This window comes from Mastomys coucha, unplaced genomic scaffold, assembly GCF_008632895.1.
Source record: "Mastomys coucha isolate ucsf_1 unplaced genomic scaffold, UCSF_Mcou_1 pScaffold9, whole genome shotgun sequence".
NCBI lineage: Eukaryota > Metazoa > Chordata > Mammalia > Rodentia > Muridae > Mastomys > Mastomys coucha.
In genome coordinates, this window is record NW_022196915.1 from 17,983,554 (window position 1) to 18,010,990 (window position 27,437).

The window sequence follows — 27,437 nt, forward strand, 5'->3', positions numbered from 1 at the left end:
GAAATCCGCCTGCCTCTGCCTCCCAAGTGCTGGGATTAAAGGCATGCACCACCACTGCCCGATGGCATGGATCTTTCTATGTTTAGTTTTTTTGTTTTTGTTTTGGAGAGAAGGTCTGTCAGGCCAGGCTGGTCTCAAAGTCATGGCAATTCTCTTGCCTCAGCCTCCCCAGGGCTGGGATTATAGACATGATCCACCATACCAGGCAGGAGAGACACTTAAACCTCCCCACACCCTCAAATATAGCTTTAGCAGAGTATGCTGCCAATCCTAGCTTTGGCTTAGAGGTTCCGTTCATTCCACTGCAGACAATACATGGCTCCCCAGGGCTGGAGGTGCATTTCAGTGTGAGAACGTATGTGGCTATCGGGCACAGGCCCTGGGAGGGAAGGGAGGAAGGATGGATGAGAAAATACTGCCCAAGTCTGGACTTCTAAGTGTTTCATGCTTGGGGAGGATGTATGCTTTCTTTTAATTTTTTTTAAGATTTATTTATTATTATATGTAAGCACATTGTAGCTGTCTTCAGACACACCAGAAGAGGGCATCAGATCTCATTGTGGATGGTTGTGAGCTACCATATGGTTGCTGGTATTTGAACTCAGGGCCTTCGAAAGGACAGTCAGTGCTCTTAACCGCTGAGCTATCTCTCCAGCCTGGGATGCATGCTTTCTTCCCTCGGATGTCAAGGAGCTCCTGCCTGGGATAAACACTGTCTCCACTGGGCTGGAAGCAGCGTATCTTAAACAAGAACCTTTTCAAATCAACGACTTGAAAGCCCAGAGCCTTTGTCCCTCCCTAAGCCGTCCCAACATCTACTTCTTGGTTCTTGGTGTGAACAAATTTAATTAGGTGGCTTTATGTTTATTTGCCTTTTGAGGTAATAAATATAAATATATTATATATACATACACATGTTATATATACATATATATGTATGTATATACATACATGTATGTGAATATATATATACATATATATATACACACACACATATATATATATGACCAATTTTCATAGGAGGGAAAGGGGAAACATAAAGTCACATGTGGGGGAAGGAAAAAAAGAGAAAGGAAGAAAGCATGGGGCACCCCCAAAGTAAAAAACAGGAACAGAAAATGTACTAAGTGTTCTTGAGGAATCCTGCTGTCTGGCCAGAGCTCAAACCACACTGCTTAGCAGTATAAAAAGGCCTACCTGTATTGCCCAAACTGGCAACAGAAATGCAGCCATACTCTGACTTTCTGTAACTGAGTGATTAATCCCTTGTCACTCTTTCCAGGGAACGCCCATGGTGTCAGAGAGGGAAGGAAGGGGCCTCTCTTCTTTAGTGCCATCATTCTAGTGAAATAGGGAGCACAAGCCCAGTGTGGTGTTTCTGGCCTGTCATCTCAGCACTCAGGAAGCAGAGGCAGAAGGATTGCAAGCTCCAGGCCAGCTTGAGCTATATAGCAAGAGCCTATCTCAAAACATACAAACAAACAAACAAATAAACCAATTAGCAGCTAACCAGAAACATCCCAGGAGCTCTGAGGTTTCAGACAGTGTAGAGAACTCTACAACAAATTTCCCCTATTACCCTGTGCTGTGGTGCCAAGCACATCTATTGGCTTCAGAAAGTGTGTGCTGCCTAACCAGCAGGGCTTGCTGGGAATTCACTATCCCAGTGACAAGTCAGAGGGAAGGAGAAAAGCGAATCACTGCTGCAGAGCTCCAAGTATGGCAGTGGCTCATTCCACCTCACTCCCTGGCTGAGACTCTGCAGGACCAGCCCTTGGTGTCCACCTCGTGGCCACCTGCACTCAGGGAAGGCAAGTGGTCCATGCCGCTCCCAGAGGCTGCCACGCATCCTGAGCCCATCCTAATTCAAAAGTGCTGTCAGCCAGGTGTGATGTTACATATCTTTGCAAGCCCAATACTTGGCCGGCAGATCTCTTGAGTTTCAGACCAGCTTGATCAACATAGCAAGTTCCAAGCCAGCTAGGGTTACATAGTGAGACCCTGTCTCAAACAACAAGCAAGCAAGCAAACAAACAAACAAACATTGGCTTTTCTAGGTATGGTGGCATGCATATACTTATGACCCCAATGCTTGGGAGTCTGAGGCAGGAGGGTCAGGAGTTTCAAGCTAGTCAAAGGCTCCATAGCAAGACCTTGTCTCCAAACACCGAAACAAAAACAAAGACAAAGACAAGTGAAAAATCCAGGCTTCCAAAGTGCGGCTGCTCTCTCATTCCCAGACGCTCCAGTCAATCCTGCAAAGCAGGGCACATCCTCTGGGCAAGGGCTCTGGTCAAGGGCAAAGTAACCTTGCCCTTCCTACGCACTGTAAATCACTCTGCTTCAGGACAAGTGCCCCCTCACTCCGCCACACGCTCACTCAGGCAGCCTGGATGACGCAGTTCCCAGACCTAGCCCGTGGTCACCCAGAAGAAGGTGACCAGAGCCAAAGGGATAGACGTCATCAAGCTAGACCTCCTCACCCAAGCCCTACGGTGAGTTAATTCTGACTGGGCAGAAATTAACACTGGAAGAAGGAGACGTGAGAAAGCCACACTGAAGTTCCAGGGGGGAAAGTGTACCATGAAGGGGCCTAGGCTATAGCAAGCACCTGTAGCAGAACGGGCCAGCAGGTTTGACCGTCCGTGTCCAATTCCCCAGGACCACGTGGTAGAAAGAGAAAACTGACTACTAAACGTTGCCTCTGATCACGCCACTACATCCATGGCACATGCGCTCATGAACAGACAGACTTAACACACACCATTAAATGTAAAACAGAACAAAAGGAAGGCCCTATGGTTATCCCAGCCCAGAGAAGGCAGGCAGCGGAGAGACTGCCAAGCGTATACCATCCTGAGTACCCACAATGTGCCAGCTGTCAGGCAAGCCCGGGTCCAGTTCTTCCTGCTCTCCTCACAGGGACTGGGCACCACATTGTCCTTCCTCAACCTGTTATCCTCTGAGAATGAGGAAGCTAATCCCACTCTTGACACCTTGATATAAATGCTATGACTGCTGCAGGCCCCAAGCCTGCTCCAAAAAGAAGCTCCTCAGGCATGTAAACACATGCCTTCACCTCTCTCCTCCATCTCTGGCCTCTGACTCTTGGCAATCTATACACATCCTGTCTTTATCTTCCTGCTCCTCTGAGTTTCCTGCCTTCCCACTAAGGCCTCCAGTCACCTCCACCTAATTGTTCTGAGAAATCCCAAACACCCAGGCCGGACCTATTCTCTGACAACTTCCTATTGGCCAGGCTGACCGTCACACCATCTTGACCACAACTAACTCCTGTGTCATTTGGCATTAGCCTGCTTCATGTTCTCTCAGATGAGGCCTCCAAACGGAGTTGGTTTGGGTAGAGGCCCAAGAAGCAATCTTTAGGCTCCAATACTGGTTTTATCATTGGTAAAATGGGGGTGGATGGAGGTGTTGTGTGGGAAGAGCTTGTAAGATGGCTCAGCACTTAGCTGCTCTGCCAAAGGAACCAAATTTCATTCCCAGCACCCATGTGGTGGCTCACAACCATCTAAAACACCAGTTCCAGGAGATCTGACACTCTCTTCAAAGGGCACCAAGGCATACACACGGTATACAGACACATGTGTGAGCAAATCACTCATGCACATCAAATAAAAATGTTTTTTTAAAAGGGAAGATAATGATACCACCAAGCATGATACCTATTAACATGTTGGTAGAGCTCAAACACGTGGTGTTGCAGCCTTGGGCATGACAGGACACAGCTGCAATCCTAGCTCCCAGATGACCACCTTAGGCTATCCTGACTCAAACCAAACCAAAATAAAATAGCGGGACATTCATGTGGGAACACCACACAACATAAGTGCTTTCCTATAGACCATACCCCCTCCCCCATGCCCCAGCCGATTTGCAGCTTATGCACTGTCTCTCACTAGCTCTTCATGATCCTTCCCTGAGTGGTGCTTCGGCCCCATGGCCTCTTTCCCCAGGCCCTTGAGCATACACACACTTACCCATGTTCATACTTCATGCCACGTCCTCCCTTAGACCTCTGTTCTCCTGATGTTTCCACGGCCTCTCTCACCTATAGGACTCAAGCATGCCCACCTCCCAAGCTTTCCTGGTCAGTAGCATCCCACAGAGATGCTGTTCCAGTGTGGTAGTCAGCACACTGACAACTGAGCCCCTAGCTCTTAGGAGAGCCCATCACTTACAGATTCCATACCTGCACATGTAGCTATTTGCTAAGCTTTCCTTGTAAGCCCAAATCGGGGCTCGGGGTACTCCCAGGTCACTGAAGAGATAAGCAGGGAGCTTCAACAGCCACAGTCACCGGAGTCATGCTCTGAGCTGAGGTGATTCTCTGCCTTCTGTTTCTGCGCTTACATGGTAAACAAGTATACTCTCTCCATGGTCCATCTGGTGCCATCTTTTCTGTTCTTTTTACTGAGTTTGCTATTTAAACTAACCCCCCAGGGGAAATGACACAGTGATTCTGGTGCTGGTGGGCCTTGGAGTGTGATGGGCCTCATGGGGCAGAGATGTGCGCTTAGCTGAGCCTCATACTAGCATGAGTTACAGAACTCTTGGCCATGAGTTAAGTAATGAGTCAACTGTGCAATCCACACCCAGAAAAAGAAAGAGGAAATTTGCCAGTGTGAACACATTTGCTCTTGTAAATTCGAGAGGAACATCTTGGGGGGGGTGGGAGGGGAGGATGAAGCTGAAGAAAAGATGGGGAAGTGCCTGCACTTGTGGAACCCATTGGCACTGATGCATCGATCCTCTCCCAGCCAGCAAAGGTCTGTTTCTTATTCTGTCCTAGGGTATTTGGTACTGTTTGGTTTTTATTGTATTTTTAAAAAAGTTTTATCTTCATTATTTTTAATTAAGTGTATATGTGTGTGGCCTCAGATCCCTTGGGGTTAGAGTTACAGAAGCCATGAGCCATTAGATGTTGGCACTGAGAACCCCTGGGGTCCTGTACTTAACTGCTGAGCCATCTCTCTAGCTTTTGCTGTATATTTTAAGCCAGTTGGTTTATTATAGATATACAATATCTGACAGAAAATATCTATTATAATGCATTTCTCTAAATAACACTTCCCAGATACTAATTCAACTGCCAGGGTAGATCACACAAATGCCTATAACAAACCTTCCAGGTGAAGGTCACTTTTCTCCACCTCCTGGAATGGGGTTGGCCATGTGACCCACACCAGCCAGAAGGATATCAACAGATGTAAAATCAAGCAGTGACCTAGGAAGGGCATACTCTTTCTGCTCCTGAAATCCAACACCATGTGAAAGGACCAGTCTGTCCTGTTGAATGAGAGACAGTCACTCCTGCCACCCCAGGTGACAATCAACCAAATGTCTCACAAACAAGGCCCATGCAAGATGAGCCACTTGCAGCAAACCAACTACCTACAGATAATATCAGCAGTCAAGCCTGAGGTCAGGAAAACAAAACAAAAAGAAAAGAAAACAAACAAACAAACTGCCTGGCAAAGCTATAAGCGAGGCAAAGCCATAAAAGTAAGTGTTTCAAGCCACTAAGTCACAAGTGATTTGACTTGTAGCAAATGCTGACAGCAGACAACTCCATTTTATAAGCCAAGGAAGGCTCAGCCATTAAGAGACCTGCTGAAGGTCCCACAGCTAACTGATGACCTGGGATTCTAAGCCATGCTTTCTGGTTCACAGGTCAAGCTTTGCCAGCTCTCTCCCAGCCAAGCTATTCTACACATTTCAAATCTTTCCTCCCTTTATGACTCTTCTAAAGAAGGTTAAGTGTAGAACATGGCCTTACGTGGCCCCATAAACACCCGGCGTGCAGCATCTCTTGAGTTTTCTGACCTTGTCATTTCATGTTGACACTGTCCTTACAGACTACAAAGGGCTCTGCACTCTTCTGACACATTCCAACCATTTAAAAATAACAAGACTGCCAATGCTGACAGACAAACACAACGTGGTTATACAGACAGGGGCATAACATTCACCCTAAAAAGAGAGGGAAGGCAGCTGGGAGGAATGGCTCAGAAGATAAAGGAGCTGACCAGCAAGCCTCATTACCTAAGCTTGATCCCCAGAACCCACACTGCACAGGAGAGAACTAATCCCTACAAGTTGTCCTCTGACCTCCCCATCCCCATACATACAAAATAAATTCATGTAAAAAGAATTGTTTAAGGAAGGGGGCTGGGCATGGTGGCCCACATCTTTAATCCCAACATTCAGGAGGCAGAGGTGGAGAGCTCTCTCCAAGGCCGGTTGGTTCCACACAGTAAGACTCTGTCTCAATGAAAACAGACAAATGGAGGGAACTCTGGCATGATACACCAGGGACGAACACTAGGTGCAAATGTCAAATGAAACGAGCCAGTCGCAAACATCGAGCATCCCTCAATATCTGATGCTTAGGAGGCATCTAGAGCAGCCAAGCTCTTAGGAAAGAAAGCAGAAGGGTGGCTGATAGGGCCTGTGGAGAGAGAGAGCAGGGGAGAGGCTGCATAGCTGTGCTACAGGATCTCCATTTGAGAAAAGGTTCTGGTGATCTGGGTTGCACAGCAAGGTGAATGTTACTGGCACTGAACTAGCACACTAGTAAAAAGGTTACATGGAGAACTTCTTGTTATATATGTTAGAGTGAGGGAGGAGGGGGAGGGGGTAGGGGGGGTACAAAACAAAAGGCAGCAGATAAACAAAGGTTGAACTATCCATGGTACCTGACTGGCACTTAGACCCCACAGAGCAGAGCAAGCAGAGACACAAGCCACACTGCCCTCATCCTCATGCTGAAGGCCAGATGGAATACAGACATATCAGAGCAGCCTTGGGCCCAAATACAAAAGCTCTCAAAGAAATCAAAGCCAGTCCCCCGCCCCCAGCCCAGTTCAGAAAAGATGGCATGGTCTGGCTCCTCTTGGTACAACTTGGACTTGGCCTCAGGGTCACAGGATGGGCCTGATTTACTGTCAGGAGACTGATTTGACATTGGGAGCAAGGCAATGCAGGGTTCTGATGCACGGTTACAATTCTGCTGGTCCTGTGGCTATATGTCTGCAGAAATGAAAGTTGTAGGAAAGCTTGTTCTCCTTGTAAATACACAATGGGGTTCAATGAGATGCTGGATGAGGGATACAGGCATTCAGATGTGTGACACCACCTCTGAAGATGGAGAAGGGGGAGGGGGAGGGAAGAGAAGAGCCCATAAGCTGGCTCTAAGTCTTCCACAATAAATTATTTTGTAAAAAATGAGACTGAAACCGAAGCTCATGTAGGGATCCCACTGTCAGACACATCCTCTCGTTTAAGTCCTAACAATGCTGGCCCCACACCACCAGCATCTCAAGAATGGGATGCAAAAGCTCACAGTGTACACTTGAAGGAAGTGCTTGGCAGGACTCTCAGATACCACCCTTGCTGGGTATGGTCTGAGGGGTTTTCAAACATTAAAAGGAAGGGGGTGGAGACGAGGCAGAGGAAGGAAACAGGAAGTCCCACCCAGCAGCAGCTGAGGTGGAAACTCTCCTACTATCAGAAAGGTCACAGGATCACTCACAACGTCTGCCCCAGCTCATCACCCACATCCACAGAATGAAATGTAATGTCCTCCTGCCTCAGCCTTGTGCACCCTTCCCATTCCTTCATCAAAGACCGGGGTCACTTGGAGCTGAGAGCAAGGACATCCCAACCCTTGCCTTATTTCCCCACCAGCCACTGGGAAAGAGGTATGAGAGAGGCTTTGCAGGCTTAGAGCCAGCCCCGATTCCATCAGGACTCAGTTTGGCTCTGTCCATCATAGCCGGTCACCCACCCGGTAGGACCTGGTCTGGCTACAGCTGACAACTAAATCGTTGCCTGAGGGACTTGGTGATGATCTTGATTATTATGTTTAGGGTCAAGAGATGATATGAGAAGAAAGAGATGAGGTGCCTCCCAACACAGCTCCCTCCCACAAAGGAGACTGGAGGCACAGAAAAGGAAAGTTGTAAGACTCATTTCAGGATGTGCCATAGCCAGATAGGGCCCCACCCACTAAGTATGATTTAGATGAAGCCAACCAGACAGCTTTGCTCACCCAGCTATGAGCAGGAAGAAGTTTGGAGGGATGTAGGTGATGAGGGAAAGAATTCTAAGTTCAGGAGGTAAAGGAGGACATAGGATGACCTCGTGGCTCCCCAGGCCTGTCATTCTCTTGCTTGCCCATCAACCCCTTCTGTATTGGATTCCTTCTGCATGTAAAACCCTAAACCAAGTCCACATATGTAGAGCTGCTCTCATTGTAAACACAAACTCTAACAGGGCAGAGATGAGAAGGGCTATCCAAGGGTCATTGCGCCCTGTGCCTCACAGGCAGCCACTAAGAGAGGAGGAACACACAGAAGGAAGCTCTGGACACATTCACAGTGCCCACGAGTGCAGCTCTTCAACTTAGAGGCTTCAGCCACCACAAGTCATGTGACAAGGGCCAGGAGAATCAGGGCTCACACTCTATTAATGGCATCATGAGCTGGATGGAGCCGATGAGGCAGGGTCTAAGAAGGCTGACCAAAGGTAGCCATCCTTGTACAGAGCCATGACCTTTTCAGGTAGGGCAGGTGCTTCTAACCTTCAGTGGGAGATACGGAACCCAAAAGGTGACCCCCGTATGCATGTGGGTGTAGTGGGCAGAGCAGACACTTCCAGGCCGTCTTACCTGCCTTGCCACCCTGCGGGCCTCCCAGTAGGGCTTCGAGTCCTCCACAGCTTTGCCGATTTTCTTCGCCAGTTCATCTAGTTTCACTGTGGCCTCAACCAGGACAGATCGGAATTTCTGGCGTGCATCCTATAAGCCAGGGAGAAGATGGAGGAATTATCATCATGGTCTGGAAAGAAGCGGCAAACATCTGCTGCATCTGACCAGAAACACCAGGAAGGAATTCACACAGGGCCAGGACCTTGAATTACTTTACAAGCCAGTAGGCTTGGCACCACTCATATAACCTGTTAGCTGCTGTAAGAAGGATCCAGAATCTACATTGTCCAATCAGTGGCTGCCACCATCTACACGATAACTTCAAGCTGGTCATGTGACTGAGAAGAAATGCATTTGCAACTTACTTTAGTGACACTTACACTTTAGGTTTTTCAATCAATCAATCAACCATTCATTCCCATACTCAGAATAGTCTTGATATGGCATTGAACTTTTTTTTTTTTTTTTTTTTGGTTTTTTGAGACAGGATTTCTCTGTATAGCTCTGGCTGTCCTGGAACTCACTCTGTAGACCAGGCTGGCCTCAAACTCAGAAATCCACCTGCCTCTGCCTCCCAAGTGCTGGGATTAAAGGCGTGAGCCACCACTACCTGGCTAGCATTGAACTCTCAATCTTCTTGCTTCTACCTCCCCAGAGCTGAAATCTAATAGGCATTCACCACCAAACCCCATATTTTACTTGTAAAAAATATGTCCAGTGACTACAATGTTAAAAAGCCCAGTGTTATGTCAAAACCTCCTTGGTCCTTTGGTGACTTCAATTCATCTGACTGCACCATTTCCCACACTCTCACAAAGCCCTAAACCCTGGGACTCACAGATGTTAAACACTGACTGCAGGCTTACCACCTGCAGGACCCTGACCTCAGGGCACCCCCAGTCTGACGGGTGTGTCCATTCTAGAGCCACAAGTGTGGGGATGCTGGGGGACTCAGCAGCAGTGACCATTGCCAGACTATCGACTGCAGAGGAGACTCCCAGAAAACCTTCAAATAAGTAGGTAGGATCTACACAGAGGCCAGAGGGAACATATGGGGTTGTGGGGGTGGGTGGGAGAGCCGATCCCAAGAAGAACGCAATGGCCTTGCCTGGCTGAGAAGGGGAAGGGAGTGGCAATATTTTCAGGCATCTGAGGGAGCCAGATGTCTGCAATGTGGAAAGGGGCCTTCCTCACAATTAACCTTCTTAAGAGTTGTACTGTTCATGTGGAAATGTGGGGTCTCGTGGGGCTGAAGGAGGCTTGGACCAATTCTTCTAATTCATCCCCTTAGCATCTCAGGCTGTGGGCTTGGTGGATGGGTCTGACAACACAGTCGACCTTCCGGAACACATGGGGGCATGTGCTCTGCTGCTCTTGGGAGCTCCGGAGCCCAGAGCCCACTTTTGACACAGGTGTTGGCCCCAGTTCTGGGTCACGGTCATCAGGGTTTCTGTGTTGTATCTAGCTCTCTCCTCCTGGAGGGAAATGGGAATTTCCTAAGACTCGGGAAGTCCACAAGCTTTCACAATGCGGGGTTCCCAGAACGTTATAGGATCGAGGCCTGCCCTTGGTTACACAAGCCCTAAGTGAGGGCTGGCGTTCTCCTCAGATGCTGTCTGCAAGTTGTTCATCCAGCTCAGCTCCTGAGTCATCACCCATGCTGGGGAGGGATAGTAGAGGTTGGTTGGTTGGTTTTTGTTTTGTTTTGTTTTCTGCTTTTTGAGACAGGATCTCCCTCTGTAGCCCAAGCTGTCCTTAAAATCATAACCCTCTGCCTTATCCTCCCTGGGAGGCTGGGATCACGGCTTATGATGGATTTCAGGAAAATGACCTAATCTTATTTGAAACTTATTAAACTGTCACAGGGTTTTTGAGTATTTCTGAAGATGCCTTGGCAGTTTTTTTGGGACCCAGCAGCCTGGCTAACATCCTTTCAAGACTCCATATATTCAAGAGCACGAGGGTGGGGGTGGGGGATGGTGGGCAAGAGACGGGTCTAATAATCATGTTTTCCCAACAGCAAGCTATACAAAGACCTGGGTATCACATGATCAGCTCCATCCAGCTACCACAGGTTACAAAGTGGTCATAGCTAACAGGCTTGTCTTTCCAGATAAAGTTATTTACTATTTTTTTTTTACCAGTAACTTATTAATTATTCACTCCACATCTGGGTCCCAGCCCCGACTCTCCTCCCAGTCCTCCCCGCCTCATGTAGCCCCTCCCCCATTCTTCCCTCACTGCTAGACAGGCACACCCTCTCCCACTCAGGCAGCCCAGTTAAGGAAACAGAACCCACAGGCAGGCGACAGAGTCAGAGACAGCTCCCACTCCAGTTGTTGGGGGAAGGGGTAGCATGACCTAGTTCTTAATTTTGCCAGAAATCTTGTCTACTTGAGTAACAATTTCCTCAAAGTATTGAGGTATAGGAGCCCACAAACCAAAATCTTTCCCACTGTCTGACCAACAGCCTCAACCCCAGGGCTCAGCCTCTGGCAGAGCGACTCTGATTTGTCAAGTGATTGTGGGGAAAGAGGCCTAAGCACCATCGAGACTTCATTCTAAAGAGTTTCTGAAACTTAGCAAAAGAAACTTCCCCACTAAGGTGGCTAACAGGACGAGTGGAAGCATGGAGCAACTCTGAACTGTCACCCTAGAGCCAGGAGAGGAGACAGAGGTGTGGCAGAAGGGCCCAGCAGCCCCTACTTGACTGCTCTCTCCCCTCCCCCTCGCCACCTTCACCCTCCATCCGGAATTGGAATCCTATCCAAAGTAATTCAAGTGGACCTTTAAAAACCACGAGACTGAACCAGAGACCTTTAGTTCGTTACTATATTGGTTACATTTAAGTGGGTAGGGAGGGGAAGGCCAACCTGTATCCCACCCCTGGCTCAGCATTGTATTTAAAGTGCAACTAGTCGCTGGATAACTTCTGCCTCTGGACCTGAGTTGACCAGACTGAACTGAACTAAAAAGATTCCCTTAAATACTATCTGAACAGCTGGTTGCCACAGACTGATGACTTCTGCTCCATTCCTTAGTAAAGAAAAGACCTTACTCTGGTTCCCTGTCATCTATGTCACAGTCAAATGATCCTCCAAAATGGAGTAGGGATACTTTAGGATTGAGTGCACAGAACATTGTTTTTCTGAGAGATGACCCATGGAGATGGGTAATTCATAAGGATAAACACCTCCGGGAGATGGGCAGGTCTTTACTCTCAAAACACTTGAGCCATTGGGCATAGGTGCACATGTAAGTAATTCCAGCTCCTGGGAGGCAGAGGCAGGAGGATCTGGAGTTCAAGATCCCCCCACCCCCAAAGCAAGTCATTTACTATCCCAGGGATGGTAATCAGCAGTTTTGAGATGGCTTGCCATAAAGCCTGGGCTGGCCAGGAACTTACTCTAAGTGCCGGTATTGATAGGCGTGTGCCACCACACCCAGCAATCCAGTTAACTTAAAATCTGCACTCCAAGAGAGTTCTAAACTGGTTCCCTCTGTGTGACATCTTAGATCTTCAACTTAGGTGACTCACATGGAGGGTAATTTATTTAAGCAGAGAATTGCTGACAGTGGCAAATCTCTCTGAATGTGTCAGTGTGTCAAAAACACAGCCCTACGTGGAATAAGAACTCCAGCTAAGACGTCCAGAGCCAGCGAGCCTTAGGAACAGTGTGCCAGTGTTACACACGGGGAACAAGTCCCTGCCTTCTGGCCAGTTGGCTTTATCCAGGCTTCTACTGCTTCGATTGTAAACTGAGAATAATGAATGGCTTCATGGAGGTGTCCCCAGAAGCAGGGGCACATGGACAGGATGTCAGCTTTTTAAAAATAACTGTCCTACATATCAGAGATGACACGTACTTCAAAGGCTCCTTGGTGAGGCTGTTTATAAATACACTGCTTTGGTTTGGGAAGAGAGGCCTCAAAGGCATGAACTGAGCCTGGAAATGGCCCTGTACGACAGGCTCATCAGGAACCACAAGCCTGGAACGTAGATAAGACGACAGGAGCCAGGCTCAACAGGAACCACAGGCCTAGCACGTAGATGAGACGATGGGAGCCAGGTGACATGGTCTTTTTGAGGCTGCCTGGTAGGCAAGTACCTTACTCTAGACAGTGAGCCCTTTGATCCAGAGTGCACTGGTTCCCAGTGGTTCCCTCGGCATGGTCTACGGGATCCATTGGGAAGGGGGTCCCTCAGACCTCTCAGAGAGCCTGATGTTGGAACCCATTTTCATAGTAAAGTGGGACTCTTGACCTTGTTCTTCTTAAAATGTAGTATATAAGCTGTGTGTTGGAGGCACGTATGCATGGCCCTCACGTGGAGGCCAGGGGATGAATTTGTGCAGTTCATTCTCTCCTTTCACCTATACATTGGCTCTAGGGACCAAATTCAAGTCATCAATCTTGGTGTCACGTGTCCCTGGTCATTGAACTATCCCACTGGCTGTGTTCCACAGCCCTTTTCACCTTCATCCTCTCATGAGTGTCCCTGGAATTTTCCAGAGGCCATGTGGTTGTGCCATTACAAGAAAAAAGACACGCACGCTTCCACTGTGATGAGATGCAGTTTGGACTTCCACTCCCTAAAACTGTGAGGTAAACAAACTCTTTATAAAAGAGATCAAGCTGGGCACGGTGGCACACAGCTGCAATCTCAGCACGGGCGAGGCAGCTGGACCTCTGTAAGCTCAAGGCCAGCCTAGACTATCCCAGCCAGCCAGGGCTACACACTGAGACCTTGTCTCAAAACAACAACAACCCCCCCCCCTTTAATTTTCAATATAAATAAAGACTGCTGGAGCTTCACAAATCCTTTAGGACACTTGGTGATAACTGGAGATTACTTAACAGTGACCCCAGGCCCAAAGGCTTCAAGTGTGCTGCATGGCATCAACCCACAGCCATCACATGCTCTAGATGTGAAGGCACACCTAGAACCAGAGAGATACCACAGTACTGAGTAGGAGCCAGCAGTTATTCCTCCGGGGAACACTTTTCCATCTTGCCGACTTCTACAGAGGAGGACCCTCCATTAGGTGCCATTACACCTTTGGGCTTGTTTTTAGAAAAGTGGGGGCCTGCTACAGAGTCTGCTGGAGAAAGGATGGAGTGGAACCTGGTGAGCCACACAGCATACATCATCTCAGAGTCACCATTCATTTTTCCACACGTGTGTTACTTTGCATGTGTTGTGGTAGGGACAGAACCCTGGGCCTCACACTTACAGGCAAGTGTTCTAACCACTGAGCGACACCTCTAGCCTGTAGTATGATTCCTGCCTGCTTACTTGGCTTGAGAGTTTTAATCCTCTTGTCTGTTGTTTTGAGACAGGCCTGGGTTGGCCCCAAACTCACTGCAATTTCCTGCCTCAGTCTCCCAAGTGATGGAACTACAGGTGTGTGTCACCACATCCGCCTTCTAGTCCAAATTAGGCTTTAAAAAAAAAAAATTTAGAATTTGCCTTGTCTTGGCTGGTTGCTCATATATAGTAACAAAGCTTCCTTTTCAGACAGGGTGAGCTGGAAACAATGATCAGTTTAACAGACAATATGGAGTAAGTCGTACAGGCAGAAATGGTACCACCCGTGTCAGGGGTGAACTGCCCAGGATGAAGGGCATGGCACTGTTGGCAAGGGCACTCTAGAATCATGGAAGAGGCACCACTCAAACACTGGGGCTCACTCGCTGGCGGTGGGGTACCTGAGCTGTTTAAAATAAGCTCACTGCAAACTGTGCTTTCCAACACCATCAGATCTAGTCTAGAGAGTCCTTGTGAGCACTTCTCACGCACATGAAGAAAGCACTCCGAGTAATGTTTGGAGGAGAGAAGGTAAGTGCCAGGGCAGAACTATCTGAAGGGCTCAGAAGCCAAGCCGTGTGTGCCACGGGCTGCTAAAGGAACTCCTGCTGCTGTTAATACACCACATTTTAATTAATTTAAATTATGCCTTCGACAGCTGCACATGGCTAATGGCTACCGTACCAGACAGCACAGTCCTAGCCCTAAAGCCCTCACTTTAGGACTCAGCCTGCTCCTGGCACCTTTCCACTGTTGCCACTGTCTCTGTTTTTTTTTTTTTTTCAGCCCACAGCCCTGTGACAAGGGGAGCCAGGATGGTTTCTGCCTTTAGAATCTCACAGCAGGGTTTGAAGCTGACTGACTGTGCCAGGGTAGAGCAGAGCCCAGGAAGATAAACCAGAAAAGCCAAGCAAACAAAGTGTAAGGTCACTGGAGCCAGGAAGAGGCAGGGCTGGGAATGGGGAGCCAGCATGAGGAGCAGCAGAAGAAGCTGGGGCTAGCCCTGTAGAGGCCATAATAGTTCTGGCTCAGTCCGTGCGTGTGTGTGGAGGCATCTGAAAAGGACACCTTAGCTAAAGGACTTCACAGTAACAGAGGACATGAACAGGAAGAGGGAAGAAAATACCAGGGTTCTGAATTGTGGAAGCCTTTAGTCACTGTGCCGTCACAGCCCCACTGCTTTGGTCATATATATGCCTTCCCCACTTCCAGCCTTAACTTTGGGAGTGGAGGCCTGGGAATTAATCCTGGTAGTTGCCTCCCTGAGGCCTGTCTGGCATACAAGAGGGTGCTCTGATGTCATGTTTTTTATACAAGCCCCTTCCACACAGATCACAACACAGAAAGCCAGGAGAGGGACAGAAGAGATGGTCAAGATCACACATGTAGACAATAGCAAGAGGTGGCAGAGGAGCAAAGTCCCTGAGCTCTTGCATGGGACATCTAGTAATGTGATCATGGAAATCTGTCAGTTGGAGGACACCTTTGAAGGATGAAAGGCACAATGGTGGACACAAACCAAGATCTCTGGGAAGTCTGGGCTCTCCCTATGCACTGGCTGATTTTGTGTTACCTTGACACAGGCTGGAGTTATCACAGAGAAAGGAGCCTCCCTTGAGGAAATGCCTCCATGAGATCCAGCTGTAAGGCATTTTCTCAATTAGGGATCAAGGGTGGGAGGGCCCACTGTGGGTGGTGCCATCCCTGAGCTGGTAGTTCTGGGTTCTATAAGAAAACAAGCTGAGCAAGCCAGGGGAAGCAAGCCAGTAAGTAACATCCCTCCATGGCCTTTACATCAGCTCCTGCTTCCTGACCTGCTTGAGTTCCAGTCCTGACTTCCTTTGGTGATAAACAGCAATGTGGAAGTGTAAGCTGAATAAATCCTTTCCTCCCCAACTTGCTTCCTGGTCATGATGTTTGTGCAGGAAATAGAAACCCTCACTAAGATGCCCTACATGGAATATCCAACACCTCCTCCCTCCCCTGAGTCCCAGGAAATACTCCTATGACCTTTCAGAACTTTGAGTGGACAGTGGGGCAAAGCACAGAGGTGTCAAACTTTGGGGAGGCTCCAGGACAGTTTTGATGTCCAAGCCAGATCCTGCTCCTGGAGTACCATGGCCTTGGTAGAATCCACCACCAGCCCATGTAGAGGAGCTCTGGTTGCCTCTGACTTGACCAGGGAGTACTTGCACACCAGCAGAGGAGTACCTGGGCCCGGACATCATAGTCTTCCTTTAAACATGTGGTCAGTGTCAGGATTCCACAGTCAAAATTGGAATGGGAGGAAAGGCTTTTTTTCATTTTAAAATAATTTCAGATTGGGGAAAAGTGAGGGTAAAATGGAGACATGTGAACATTAGGCCTGCATTTTCTAAAGATGAAATCATCGTCATGTGTGGTGTGGTGACCAGAATCAGCACGTTAGCTGTGCTCCACTGCAACTGATCTCTTCTCTGCCTATCTGCACTACATCAACTATCACCCTTGAGTCTGGGGACACACACCTATAATCCCTAGGGAGGCTGAGGCAAGAGAAGTGTGGCTTGTAGTGACATTCTGCAAAATCACTGTCCCTTGCTATTAAAAACAATTCAAGGCTGTGTCAGATGAGCCTGAGGAGATCAAAGGACAGCAGGTGGGATAAGAGACCTGAGCAGACAGACGAGCCCTGGGAAACCCCGTCCGCCCTTCTCTCCTCACTCCTGGCTTTCTTTTGCCTTCTCCTCTCCTTCGGCTTTTCTTTTCTCAGTGTGATCTGGGACATGGAACTGTGATCTTGTAGAATATCCCTCAGTTAGGAAATGACTCCCATTCAGTCCCTTTTCTGTCCTCAGTGGCACAAAGATGGGGCTAAGGCCACCAAGGAGGAATGTTTCAACACCCATGGCCCACAGCTCCAGGGGAAGAAACCCATCAGCCTTTGCAAGCAGCCAGCACAAGGGTCAGTAGGGCAAGTCCTCCTTGGGGAAGGAGGGACTGGAGTGACAGGCACCCTGTGGACTTGGGCCAGGACACACAGCCAGAAAGACAGGCCCTGTGCTTTTTCAAGCATCAGCCACACAACACATTCTTGAACCCATGGGATTCTTTAAGTAAGCAGGAGGCAGAATTACTAAAGCGCACAGCCTCACCGAATCCAGCCACAAGCAGACTGCTTCCATGTTTAAGCCAAAGAGGTTTAACTGTTTCTACTTTGCTTAAAAACAAATATGTGTCACTAAACTTCAGACATACAACTGATGTGCACACTAACCAGGTAGTGTTTCAACCATCAGTCAAGCTGTTCCAAATACAAGGTCTACGTTATAAGTAGTTCGGGTTTAGAACCACGTCGACAGGGCAAGATCAGAGCCCAGCCTTGGGAAGTTTGGAGAACATCTGGCACTGCCTCTGCCCACAGCATACATCCTCACAGCATGCATCCGCCCAGCACAGCATTCCAGGCCAGGCGGGCGAGCTGTCTATGTCACTTCTGCTGGCTTTTAGATGTCTCCCTCCTCACCCACCGAAGCCAACAGCACGGAAGGAGAGCACAGAGCACAGTAAGAAGGGATCTGTGTCAAAACTCCACCCACCATCACCTCTTTCCACACGCCACAGGCAACAGTCAAAGCACCTCTTCTAAAAGAATGGGGCACAAAGACAGAGGCTCCCGCCTTCACCCCTACATCTCTGGGGCCTTGTAAAACTTGTGTCAAGGGGCTGGCGAGATGGCTCAGCGGGTAAGAGCACTGACTGTTCTTCCAAAGGTCCTGAGTTCAAATCCCAGAACCACATGGTGGCTCACAACCACCCATAATGAGATCTGACACACAGTGCGTCTGAAGACAACTACAGTGAATTACACCTGAGCAAGCAGGGGCCGGCAGAGGTCCTGAGATCAGCTCATGGCCATCTGTACAGCTACAGTGTACCCATAAACATAAAATAAATAAAATAAATCTTTAAAAAAAAAACTTGTGTCAAGTACTGTTTCAACAAACTTTAGGTTTTGCCAGATCCTGTGGTACAAGCTTGACATCTCAGTTACCAGGGATGCTGAGGCCAAAAGATTGCAAGTTAAAGGCTGGCGTGGTCAACTTAATGAGACCAAAATAAAAACTATCCAAAGGCTGCAGACATAGCTCAGCAATGGAGACGTGCCTTAAATGAGAGACGCCCTAGGTTCAATCCCTAGTACTGCAAAAAAACTAAAGTTTAAGTCTGTTGTGGCATAGACCGACTACTATGAAGCGTCTGGATTTCCCCGCATGTCAAGACTACAGGTGTTTTGTAATGTAGGCTGCACGTGGCTAGCCAAAAACTGAAATCCACAGGCACAGAATGAAAGACCAGGAAAGGACTCCCATCAGTTAACACAGATGCTCCCATTTCACAGATGAGGAAACCAAGTTCATCCATCTCCCATGAGGATGACTGCCTGATGCCACAGCAAAGGCTGGAAAGCCAGCTGCTCCTTTCAGTTCACCAATCCCAACAGGGATCTCAAAGCCTTCCTCCGGACTCCTGACCATGTACCCCACCCCCCAAACCATTAAAGCACATGGGCTCCACTCAGAGTCCTGGCTCTATCTGCACTGACTGTGTGACCTGGGAGGACCGACTTACCTCTCAGTACCCCTCAGTGGTGTTTTTCATCAGTGTCCACAAGGACTATTATGAGACCACAATTACCCACACCAACCTTTAACACACACTTAGCTCTCACTCAATAGCTATTTTTATGTAGGTTAGTCAGCCAGAGAAGGTAAGGGTAGGACCAGGCCTGGCTAAACACTGCATGCCAGGGAGTATGCTGGGCATTGTATGAACAGCACTTCACTAAATCATTAACAGCCCTTACTAGATAGGTCTGTCTGCCTGCCTGCCTGTCTGTCTTTCTTCTTCTCTTTCTTTTTTTCATCTGAAAGAGAAGGAAATTAAAATTCAGAATAGCTGAAACGAACAACTCGGGGCTGAAAAGATGCCTAGAGGGATAAGAGGGACTGCTCCAGAGGACCGAGCTTGTTTCCCAGGACCCTGGTCACAGTTCACAGTCACCTGTAACTAACGCTAGAGGACCCAATATCTCCTCCCTGCCTAAGTCATGTGCATATACAGACATGCATGCTCACATATAATTTAAAGTAAAAAGGAGGAACTGGTAACACACACCTTGAATCCCAGAGCCTGGGAGGCAGAGGCAGATGGATGATTGGAGCTCTGTAAATTCAAAGCCAGTCTGGTCTACACAGTGCATTCCAGGACAGCCAGGGCTATATAAAGAGACCCTATATCAAGAAATAAAATAAATCAATCCTGACAGGACAAAAGCAAAGGCAAACCAAAAGGCCCACCCATGTTTCCAAGCTGCACAATGAGGGTAGTGCTCCTGAGCCGCAAATGGCAGCCGCCAGTCTCCAGCCATGGAGTTTATTTCGACTTGTTTCCCCCATAAAACCTCTCCCAGGCAGTTTTGACTCCAAGTTTCACAATGTTAAGAGCTTAGCTTCTTTAGCATGTTCCAGCTGGGGGAAGCAGATTCAGTTCCTAACAAATTAACTCAACAAATCAACTCAAGTCAACTCAACGTTGGGATTTCACTTCTCCAGGACCCAGCAGCCAACCAGGAAAGATGCACCGAGTCAGGAGTGGCCACAGCGTTCCCTCCAGCTTAGCAGGCAGAACTCCTGCCCCTAGCTCTAGATGGCACTCTTTTTTTTCCCCCAACAGGCATTGGCCATAGTGTAATTTAATAAATTATTTTGGTTTCTGTTGTATGTGCATGTGCACAAATGTCATGGTGTGTGTGCTGAGGCCCGAGAACAACTGGGAGGAGTCACTTCTTTCCTACCACGTGGGTCCCGTGGGTCCCATGGGTCCCACTTAAGTTGTTAGGCTTGGCAGCAAGTGTCTTTCCCTACTACTAAGCTATCTTGCAGGCTCACACAGCACAATCTGTAAGAAATGGCAAAGCAACAACAAATTCCCTATGTCAAATCAATACTCTAGCACTGCTAAAACCTGTTCCCTGCCCTGTCGTGTGGCTGGCTCGCCTCCAGTTACCATGAGTACTAACCAAAGCCCTTGTTTTGCTGGCTGGTTAAACATTAAAGCATGTCTCAAAACCGTGGTGAAATGAGACTGCTTGCGAAGTCTGCCCCCAAAAAGGTAAGTGCAGAGTCATCGCCATGTCTCTGAGACCACCATAACTATGGTACTTTCTAAACACGACTCAGAAGCCTTAACCACTGCTTCCATTAGGAGGAATCCCAAGTTCGGTCTGTCTGTGCTGGGATCAAGAAAATATAGATGCACCACACTGCAAGTTCAAAGGACTGAACAGAAAAAGCTGACAGATTTCCATGTGGATACCTAGGGACCAGCACCCTGGGAGATGCCACACATCCTAAGAATGCCAGAGAATCTGTGACTACCATATTGGGAAGGTGCTTACCGATGCTCTAGTTACAACTACCAGCTGAACTCCCAGCCAAGGGCCAGCACAGCCTGTGTCAGGGCCCCGAGTGACCACCATAGATGTCATCACACCCTCAGATGACCACATTTCCAACCACCACCTCACCACAACTGCAGGAGGCTCCTTAAGCAAGGACAGCCTAGCCGAGCCTCACTTCTTCTTTTCCAAATCCTGACCTACAAACCACGACCCAAACAAAATGGCTGTTGTCAACTCCAAAGGTGGCAGGTGTTCTTAGGTAGAAATGGCAGCCATAAAAGCCAGAAAGAATACCCATTTCATCTCTTCTCTCAAAACAAAAACAAAAACAGTCAAAACCCAAGGAAGAGATAGACATTCAACCTGTGGGTTTCAAATCTGTCAAAACAGCCTTCTGCCTCCTGACTTCAGAAGGGTGGGGTGGACATAGCAAGAGAACCCCCCCATTCATCCCCCATTCACCCATCGAGCTTTGGCTGAGCTTGATGTCAAACAATGAAAGCTGTCCCACGAAGTGGGTTTGGCCATTGTTTTAACAAACAGCGGATATTCCTTCCATTGTCCACCTGCTAGCAGTTCATTTCAGTCAGTGCAAATGTAAGTATCGCTTAGATAATCCAGCAAAACACAGCAAAGGAAAACTCAGACAAGAATAGAACAAAAAATTTCCATCTTCCTTTAAGGAAATGGAAGGGGCTGATTCACCAAGCTCTCTAAGAGTGGCTTTGCAAATTTCTGTGACACTCTTGGGTACAATCCATTGGTGGGGGGTGGGGAGAGGCACATCTATTCTTACTGCTAGAAACATCCATGGGTAGAATGAGGAAGTCCAGAGAAGAGGACTGGACAGAGACAGCTGGGCTGCCAAAGACTGAAGTTGGAGGGATGTCTAATGTACCCAGCCAGCACACACAAACTCTGTTAAACGTCCCCACAATAAATGCTGGGCAGGACCAGGAACAGAAGATCATAGTTCTGTGTTAAAAGGCTTCAGTCCATGGAGACCAGAGCGCTTTGTCAGTTTGACAATTCTTAAAACCACAGAGACAATGCTGAATCTGTCAGTCTTCTGTAGACCTCGGAGACAGGGCTGGCAACCTTGGACAAGCCTGGGGATACAGTCACATGGCTGTGTGATGTCAGTCTGTACTATAATAGCCGGCACCTGTGACCAGATGACAAGTCCCAGCTGAAGATCCAAGAATGCTCTCATGGGTTTTTGCAGCTTCAAAAAATGAGACATTCAATTTTCTTCCTGTCAATTGGGTCGATTTCAGGATTAGATTGGTATGTCTGTATTTTAGCCAAAGCCCAGAGTGTATTGTTTGCTACTGTGGGCTACTGTGCATACATTTGTGCAAGCCTCAAACTGTGTATACAACACTTGAGCCTACATGTGCTCACAAGGCTTTGTCCTTTTAGAAATGATTCAAGCTAGGCATTCTGCTGCACACCTCTTACCCCAGCTTTTGGGAGGCAGAAGCAGAGGAATCTTGAGTTCCAGGTCAGTCTGAGATAGAATGAGACCTATCACAAGAGACCGATTGGGGGGAGTGGCGGGCAACAAGACACCTACAATCTTAGCCAGAGCTACATGAGAATGCCTCCAGAGAGACGGTACTCAGACACTCAAATACAAGCAACAACTAAGTTGAACTGTCTAAAGAGTCTTACCCTTTGAGATGTTTTTACTGCTCTTCACCAACCACATAGATGAGGGCTTCTTGGTAACAGAGCATTTAAGGTGCCGCTAAGACTTTCTTCATTCTCCCATGAATTAGTACAATGACTGTATCTTGAGGCAGTGCCTCACTGAGCAATCCTACTGTGGTACTTTGCTTGCTGTTGCTATAGCAACACTGTGACCAAAAGCAGTTCAAGGAAGAAACAGTTTGAGTCACCTTATAACTTATATACATCACGGAGGGGAACTGAGGCAGGAACTAAAGCAGAGACTTAGAGGAACTCTGCTTACTGGCTTTCTCTCTGTGGTCTGCTCAGCCTGCTTTCTTATGCAATGCAGGACCACCCACACAGGGGTAGCACCACTACCAACCACCATAAAATTGTTTTGAGGACTTGATGTTGAACAGAATGTAGCACACAGCAGGTGCTCATGTTGGTATGTGTCATTATTAAAGGACCCAAGGGAGCCCAAAGAGCCAGAAGACACATTCTAGAGTAGACAAAGTCATTCCTGTAACCTCCCCCCTCCATCCTGCTGCAGCCGTCCCAGTCCAGATAATTAGCAGCAACTCTATTATCATCATCAATTAGGAAACTGAGGCCCAATGTATCTTGTGACAATCTACGATCTCGGAGCCATAATAAGGCTGTCTGGTGTTATGCGTTTACCCAGCACCCTAAAGCTAACCCCAAGAGGTGTCCCCAGGATTCACTCAGGGCACCAAGCTCACCTCTGCTTGCTATGCTACTTTTTGTTTGTTTGTTTGTTTTGTTTTTCAAGACAGGGTTTTTCTGTGTAGCCCTGGGTGTCCTGGAACTCAATCTGTAGACCAGGCTAGCCTCGAACTCAGAAATCTGCCTGCCTCTGCCTCCCAAGTGCTGGGATTAAAGGCATGCACCACCACTGCCCGGCTATTTGTTTCTTTTTGAGAAAAGCTCTCAAGTAGAGAGCTCTCACATGTAGAGAGGTTGGTTGATCTTGATGATCCTGTCTCCTCCTCCCAAGCACTGGGATTAGAGGCATGCCCCACCTACCCATTAAGCTGTCTCTGTAGCACAGCAGATGGCATCAGCACAAAGTCCCACTGGTCACATGGCTGCAAAATTCACCTTGCCTAATCCTGGCCAGTACAAGCCCTCTCTCGGGCTTGTTAACAAAAACCATCCCTCTGACCAAGAAAGACCATGGCAGTACCGAGTAGAGGACAACAAAGCCATTACCAGACCCTGTGGCCTAGCCTAGATGGACAGCTTACTGGGGTCTTCTTTTCACCAGCACCCTCCTGCTATCCAAGAACCCAATAAGCCCACCCACCTGGGGATGAGGACAAGAAGCAGATGTCAACAGTCATTGATGAGCCTGCGGCTTCCAGCTACAAGGACCCTTCAAAGTTATCAGACCTAAATTTTAACCCAAATCTTCCTGTTCCCTTCTCCAGGGCTCTGGGCCTTCATTAGCTTGAAGCTACCTTACAAAGTAAGAAACTGCAGCTCACACCCTAGCGAGCTGCTCAAGGTTCCCACACTCAGTAAGCAGGGAATATGGAATATATAGACCTGTAATCACAGCAACACCAGAGGCTGAGGCAGAGAGATTAAGGACTAGTGTGGCTACAGAGTGAACTTGAGGCCTGCCTGGGCAACACTGCTTTGTGAAACTCTAACTTGAAATTGAAAAAAAGAAAAAAAAAAAGGCTGGAAGATATAGCTCAGTATTGGAATGCCAGCCCCGAGCCCTAAGCACAATTCCAGCATCACACACCGTGTACACTGCACACCAAAGCATCAGGTCAGAGGGGCAGGATAGCAGCAGGCCCCGTGGAGGTTATTCTGAGATGCTCACAAGAGACTTATTGTCTATACAACCAGCTGTTAACATGGTCCAGTAACAGGAGTAGACTTCATTCTAAACTACTAACTACAAATGGACAGAGCACCATTACATGTTTCCCTATTAAGTTCTTAACTCTGTTCTCAAAGTCTCCCTCACGAACTGGGGTCTCATCAGAAGCTCCACTGAGGAAAGGGACTGACTTAGGGCATGAGGTCCCCTTTTGGCAGTATTTAGAAACGGGGCCTTAAGAGTAACAGGTTAAACGGGGCTGTATGGATGGGCCCTAGTACACAGATGACTGTACTCACAAGAAGAGACCGAGGCAACTAGTTTGCTCAGTCAACCACGGCAGCCCCTGCTTCTCAACCAGGACTCAAGTCTACCCCATTGGATGTGTGGGGGATGGAAAGATATTCATTTCAACCAGATCTCACAGGCTAGACTCCCCCAACCCAGCTGACCTGCCACCAGGCCCTGGATTTGGTACCTGCTTAAAGACATGTACGGTTATTGGCTACATTTATTCAGTCAGTTATCTCTGCAAATGTTCTCTAGCTCTTTCTTCAAAGGACCACACTGTTTGACAGGACCTTCCTGGCCGGGTGCCCACCATATCCACATACACAGAAGAGAAACTGGCAGGGCGTGACGGCGCTGTCCTTTAATAAGGGTATTTTTCTCTTCTGACTCGTGCTGATAAACCCATTAGGGACAGAAGTCAGGCTGTCTGAAATCCGCCCCCTCTTTCCCCTCCCTCCCTGGAGCTCCCAAGCTCAAAACATGGCTGTTATTTTCGTTTCTGGTTTTTGTTTTCTTAAGTGAAAGGTTGGCTTGCTCTGGAGGAGGAAAAGCAGGTTTGGGTGCAGGACTGGTGCGAGCTGGGAGGACCCCTGAGATTTATTCTGCAAGTCACCTTGCAAGATTGTTCATTCTCAGAGTGAGGAGAGAAGATAACTGTTCTCAAGGCTGGGCTCCTGTCTCCCAGGGAGCGTAAGAGCGGGGAGCCAAAGGACTAACTAGCAGGTGCTGCCTTCCCCTTCCTGCTCCCTCAGCCAGCCCTAGGAAATCGGCCTTTCAGAACGTGCAGGAGAAATGCTGAAGACAGGTTTTTAGGAAGGTATTTTTATATGTGTATATATATACATTTACACACAAAATCATGGAACATTGCAAATCTTGGCTCTGATTAGAGTTAGAATTTTTTTGGTCTAGTATGTTTGAAATCTTTGAAACAAGAGGGGACAGAAAGCGAGATGGCTCAGCAGTTAAAGGTGCTACCAAGCCAGATAACCAAGTTCCAACACTAAACTGGTCACGATAGGAGAGAACTGACTCTGCACTTACACACACACACACACACACACACACACACACAAACACATGCACATGGTCGCAAGCCACGCACATAAAAATAATAACATAGTATTTTTTTAAAGGATCAGGCACGATGGTGCGGTGTACCTTTAATTTCAGGACTGGGAAGGCAGAGGCAGGCAGATCTCTCTGTGTTGAGGCCAGCTTGGTCTACAGAGTTAGTTCAAAGCTATATAGGGAAAGATCCTGTCTCAAAAAAAAAAAGTTTTTGTTTTGTTTTGTTCTTTTATTTATTTATTTTTAGGTGGTAACGGTATCCAGAATATGGTGGCATACCCGTGTAATTCTATCATTTTAGAGTCAGAAGAAAGAACAGCCATGCTCTGGTTGTTTTTTTTAGGTTTTTAAGACAATGTCTAATGGATGACATAATGCTGCAATGGCAGCTAGTGTGCTTATGTGTGACATACGGCAGAAATGGGAGACAGGAGTTAGCTCAGTATTAGTTAACTGATAATATATCGAATAGCTATCAGTTTGGTTTGAGTTTTTAATTGGGATGCATGTAGGGATTAAAACCAGGGTCTACCAAATACTATAGTGACCTACCACTGAGGTGCATCCCTGGCCCTGTTTACATGCTTTGAGATAGTCTCAGTTAGTTGATGGGCTAGCCTTGAACTCTCTTTACAATCTTGACAGATCTCGTTAGCTTCCCACCTCCAACTTCTAAGTAGGAGCTAGGATTACATTTGTAGCTCCCTGCCTGACAGAATAGGTGTCTCTGTTTTTGTTTGGGCAGAAGCCAGGTTGGTTCTGAACACCTGAGCTACCCCACCTCCCAAGTACTGGGATTACAAAATGGACACAAAGTTGAAATCCAGATTCCGCCTATCAAGTATTAGGATTACAGGCATGAGCTACCATGCTAATAAGCATCTTACTTAACACAAGACCCATTCTCAGATATGACCACTGACAGTGAGTGCTGAACCTCGGTTCCAGGGAAATACAGTTAGATTCTTTTGAGCCTCCAGCCATAGTCCCATGAGCTAGTCAAATGCCTAAACTTTGACAATTTTATCTATTTATTTATTTCAGACAGGGACATAATCCACTTCTTTTGAACTCACAGTGATCCTCCTGTTTCAATATCTTACGGACATTTTGTTTTTGTATACAAAGTCTCATGCAGCTCAGACATAGAGCTGGAGGCCAGAGCCTCACACACATGAACACTGATCCGTTCTCAACTCCAGATTCTATCTACATGATCATGAATAAAGGAAACCCCTACTAGCTCTGGGCAGCGCGGCTGCACACACAGCTACTGAGTTCCAAAGTACAGTGCGAATGTGCTCTAAGTGAAAGCTCTGCACACAAACACCTGTAGCTACTGGGGTTATGGTGAGGTTGAGGTGTAAGGCTGCTTCCCTGGCCTATGTGTGAGTGTGTGTGTGTATGTGTGTGTGCCCTCAGCTTCCATCTTCAACAGCAGTATCATCCATGTGCCTGCCCCATGCCTGCTGACCCCTCCCCCAAGTCGTGCATATTGAGCTCAGGGCCTTGGGTTTGTCAGTGAGCATTCTTCCTCTGAGCCACACTGCCAGCCCCCACATTAATTATTTTGTTACAGTGAGTCCCTGTTGAATTTATACTACTGTGAATATTCTGGGTTAAACAAAATACGTTACCACTAATTTCCCCTATGCCTTTTTAATATAGCAACTAGGGAGTTTTTAAATTGCTTCTGTGGCTTATTAATACATCTCTGAGTCAGTCCTGGTTGTAACCCTACCAGGGGAAGGCCACCCAACAACACAACCCAGCCAGGCTACCCTACACAAACCCTCAGCTCAGGCCATTCTGCCGTGAATCCTTGGTTGTGAACTTGACTATATCAGGAATTAACTAAAACCCAAGTGGCTGGGTACACCTGTGAAGGGATTTTTCCTAAATTAAATCATGTAAAGTGGGAAGACCCACTTTTTAATCCAAACTGCTTTTGAGGTGAGAAGATCCGGTTTTAATCTGGACCACACCTGCTGGCAGCGCACAGAAAGAACATGGAAGAGGGAGGCTTTGGCTCTTGACCTGTTTTTTCTCACTCTCCCTAGCAAGT

The 27,437-nt window shown here is 47.6% G+C and overlaps 1 protein-coding gene across 1 annotated transcript in view; it reads right to left on the reverse strand.

Moving 5' to 3' along the window:
- Positions 1–27,437, reverse strand: part of Sh3bp5 (SH3 domain binding protein 5) — a 64,186-nt gene that overhangs the window by 32,413 nt on the left and 4,336 nt on the right. Inside the window, exon 3 of the mRNA XM_031361775.1 lies at positions 8,693–8,821. Coding sequence (XP_031217635.1) covers positions 8,693–8,821 — 129 coding nt within the window. The remainder of the gene's footprint in view (positions 1–8,692; positions 8,822–27,437) is intronic.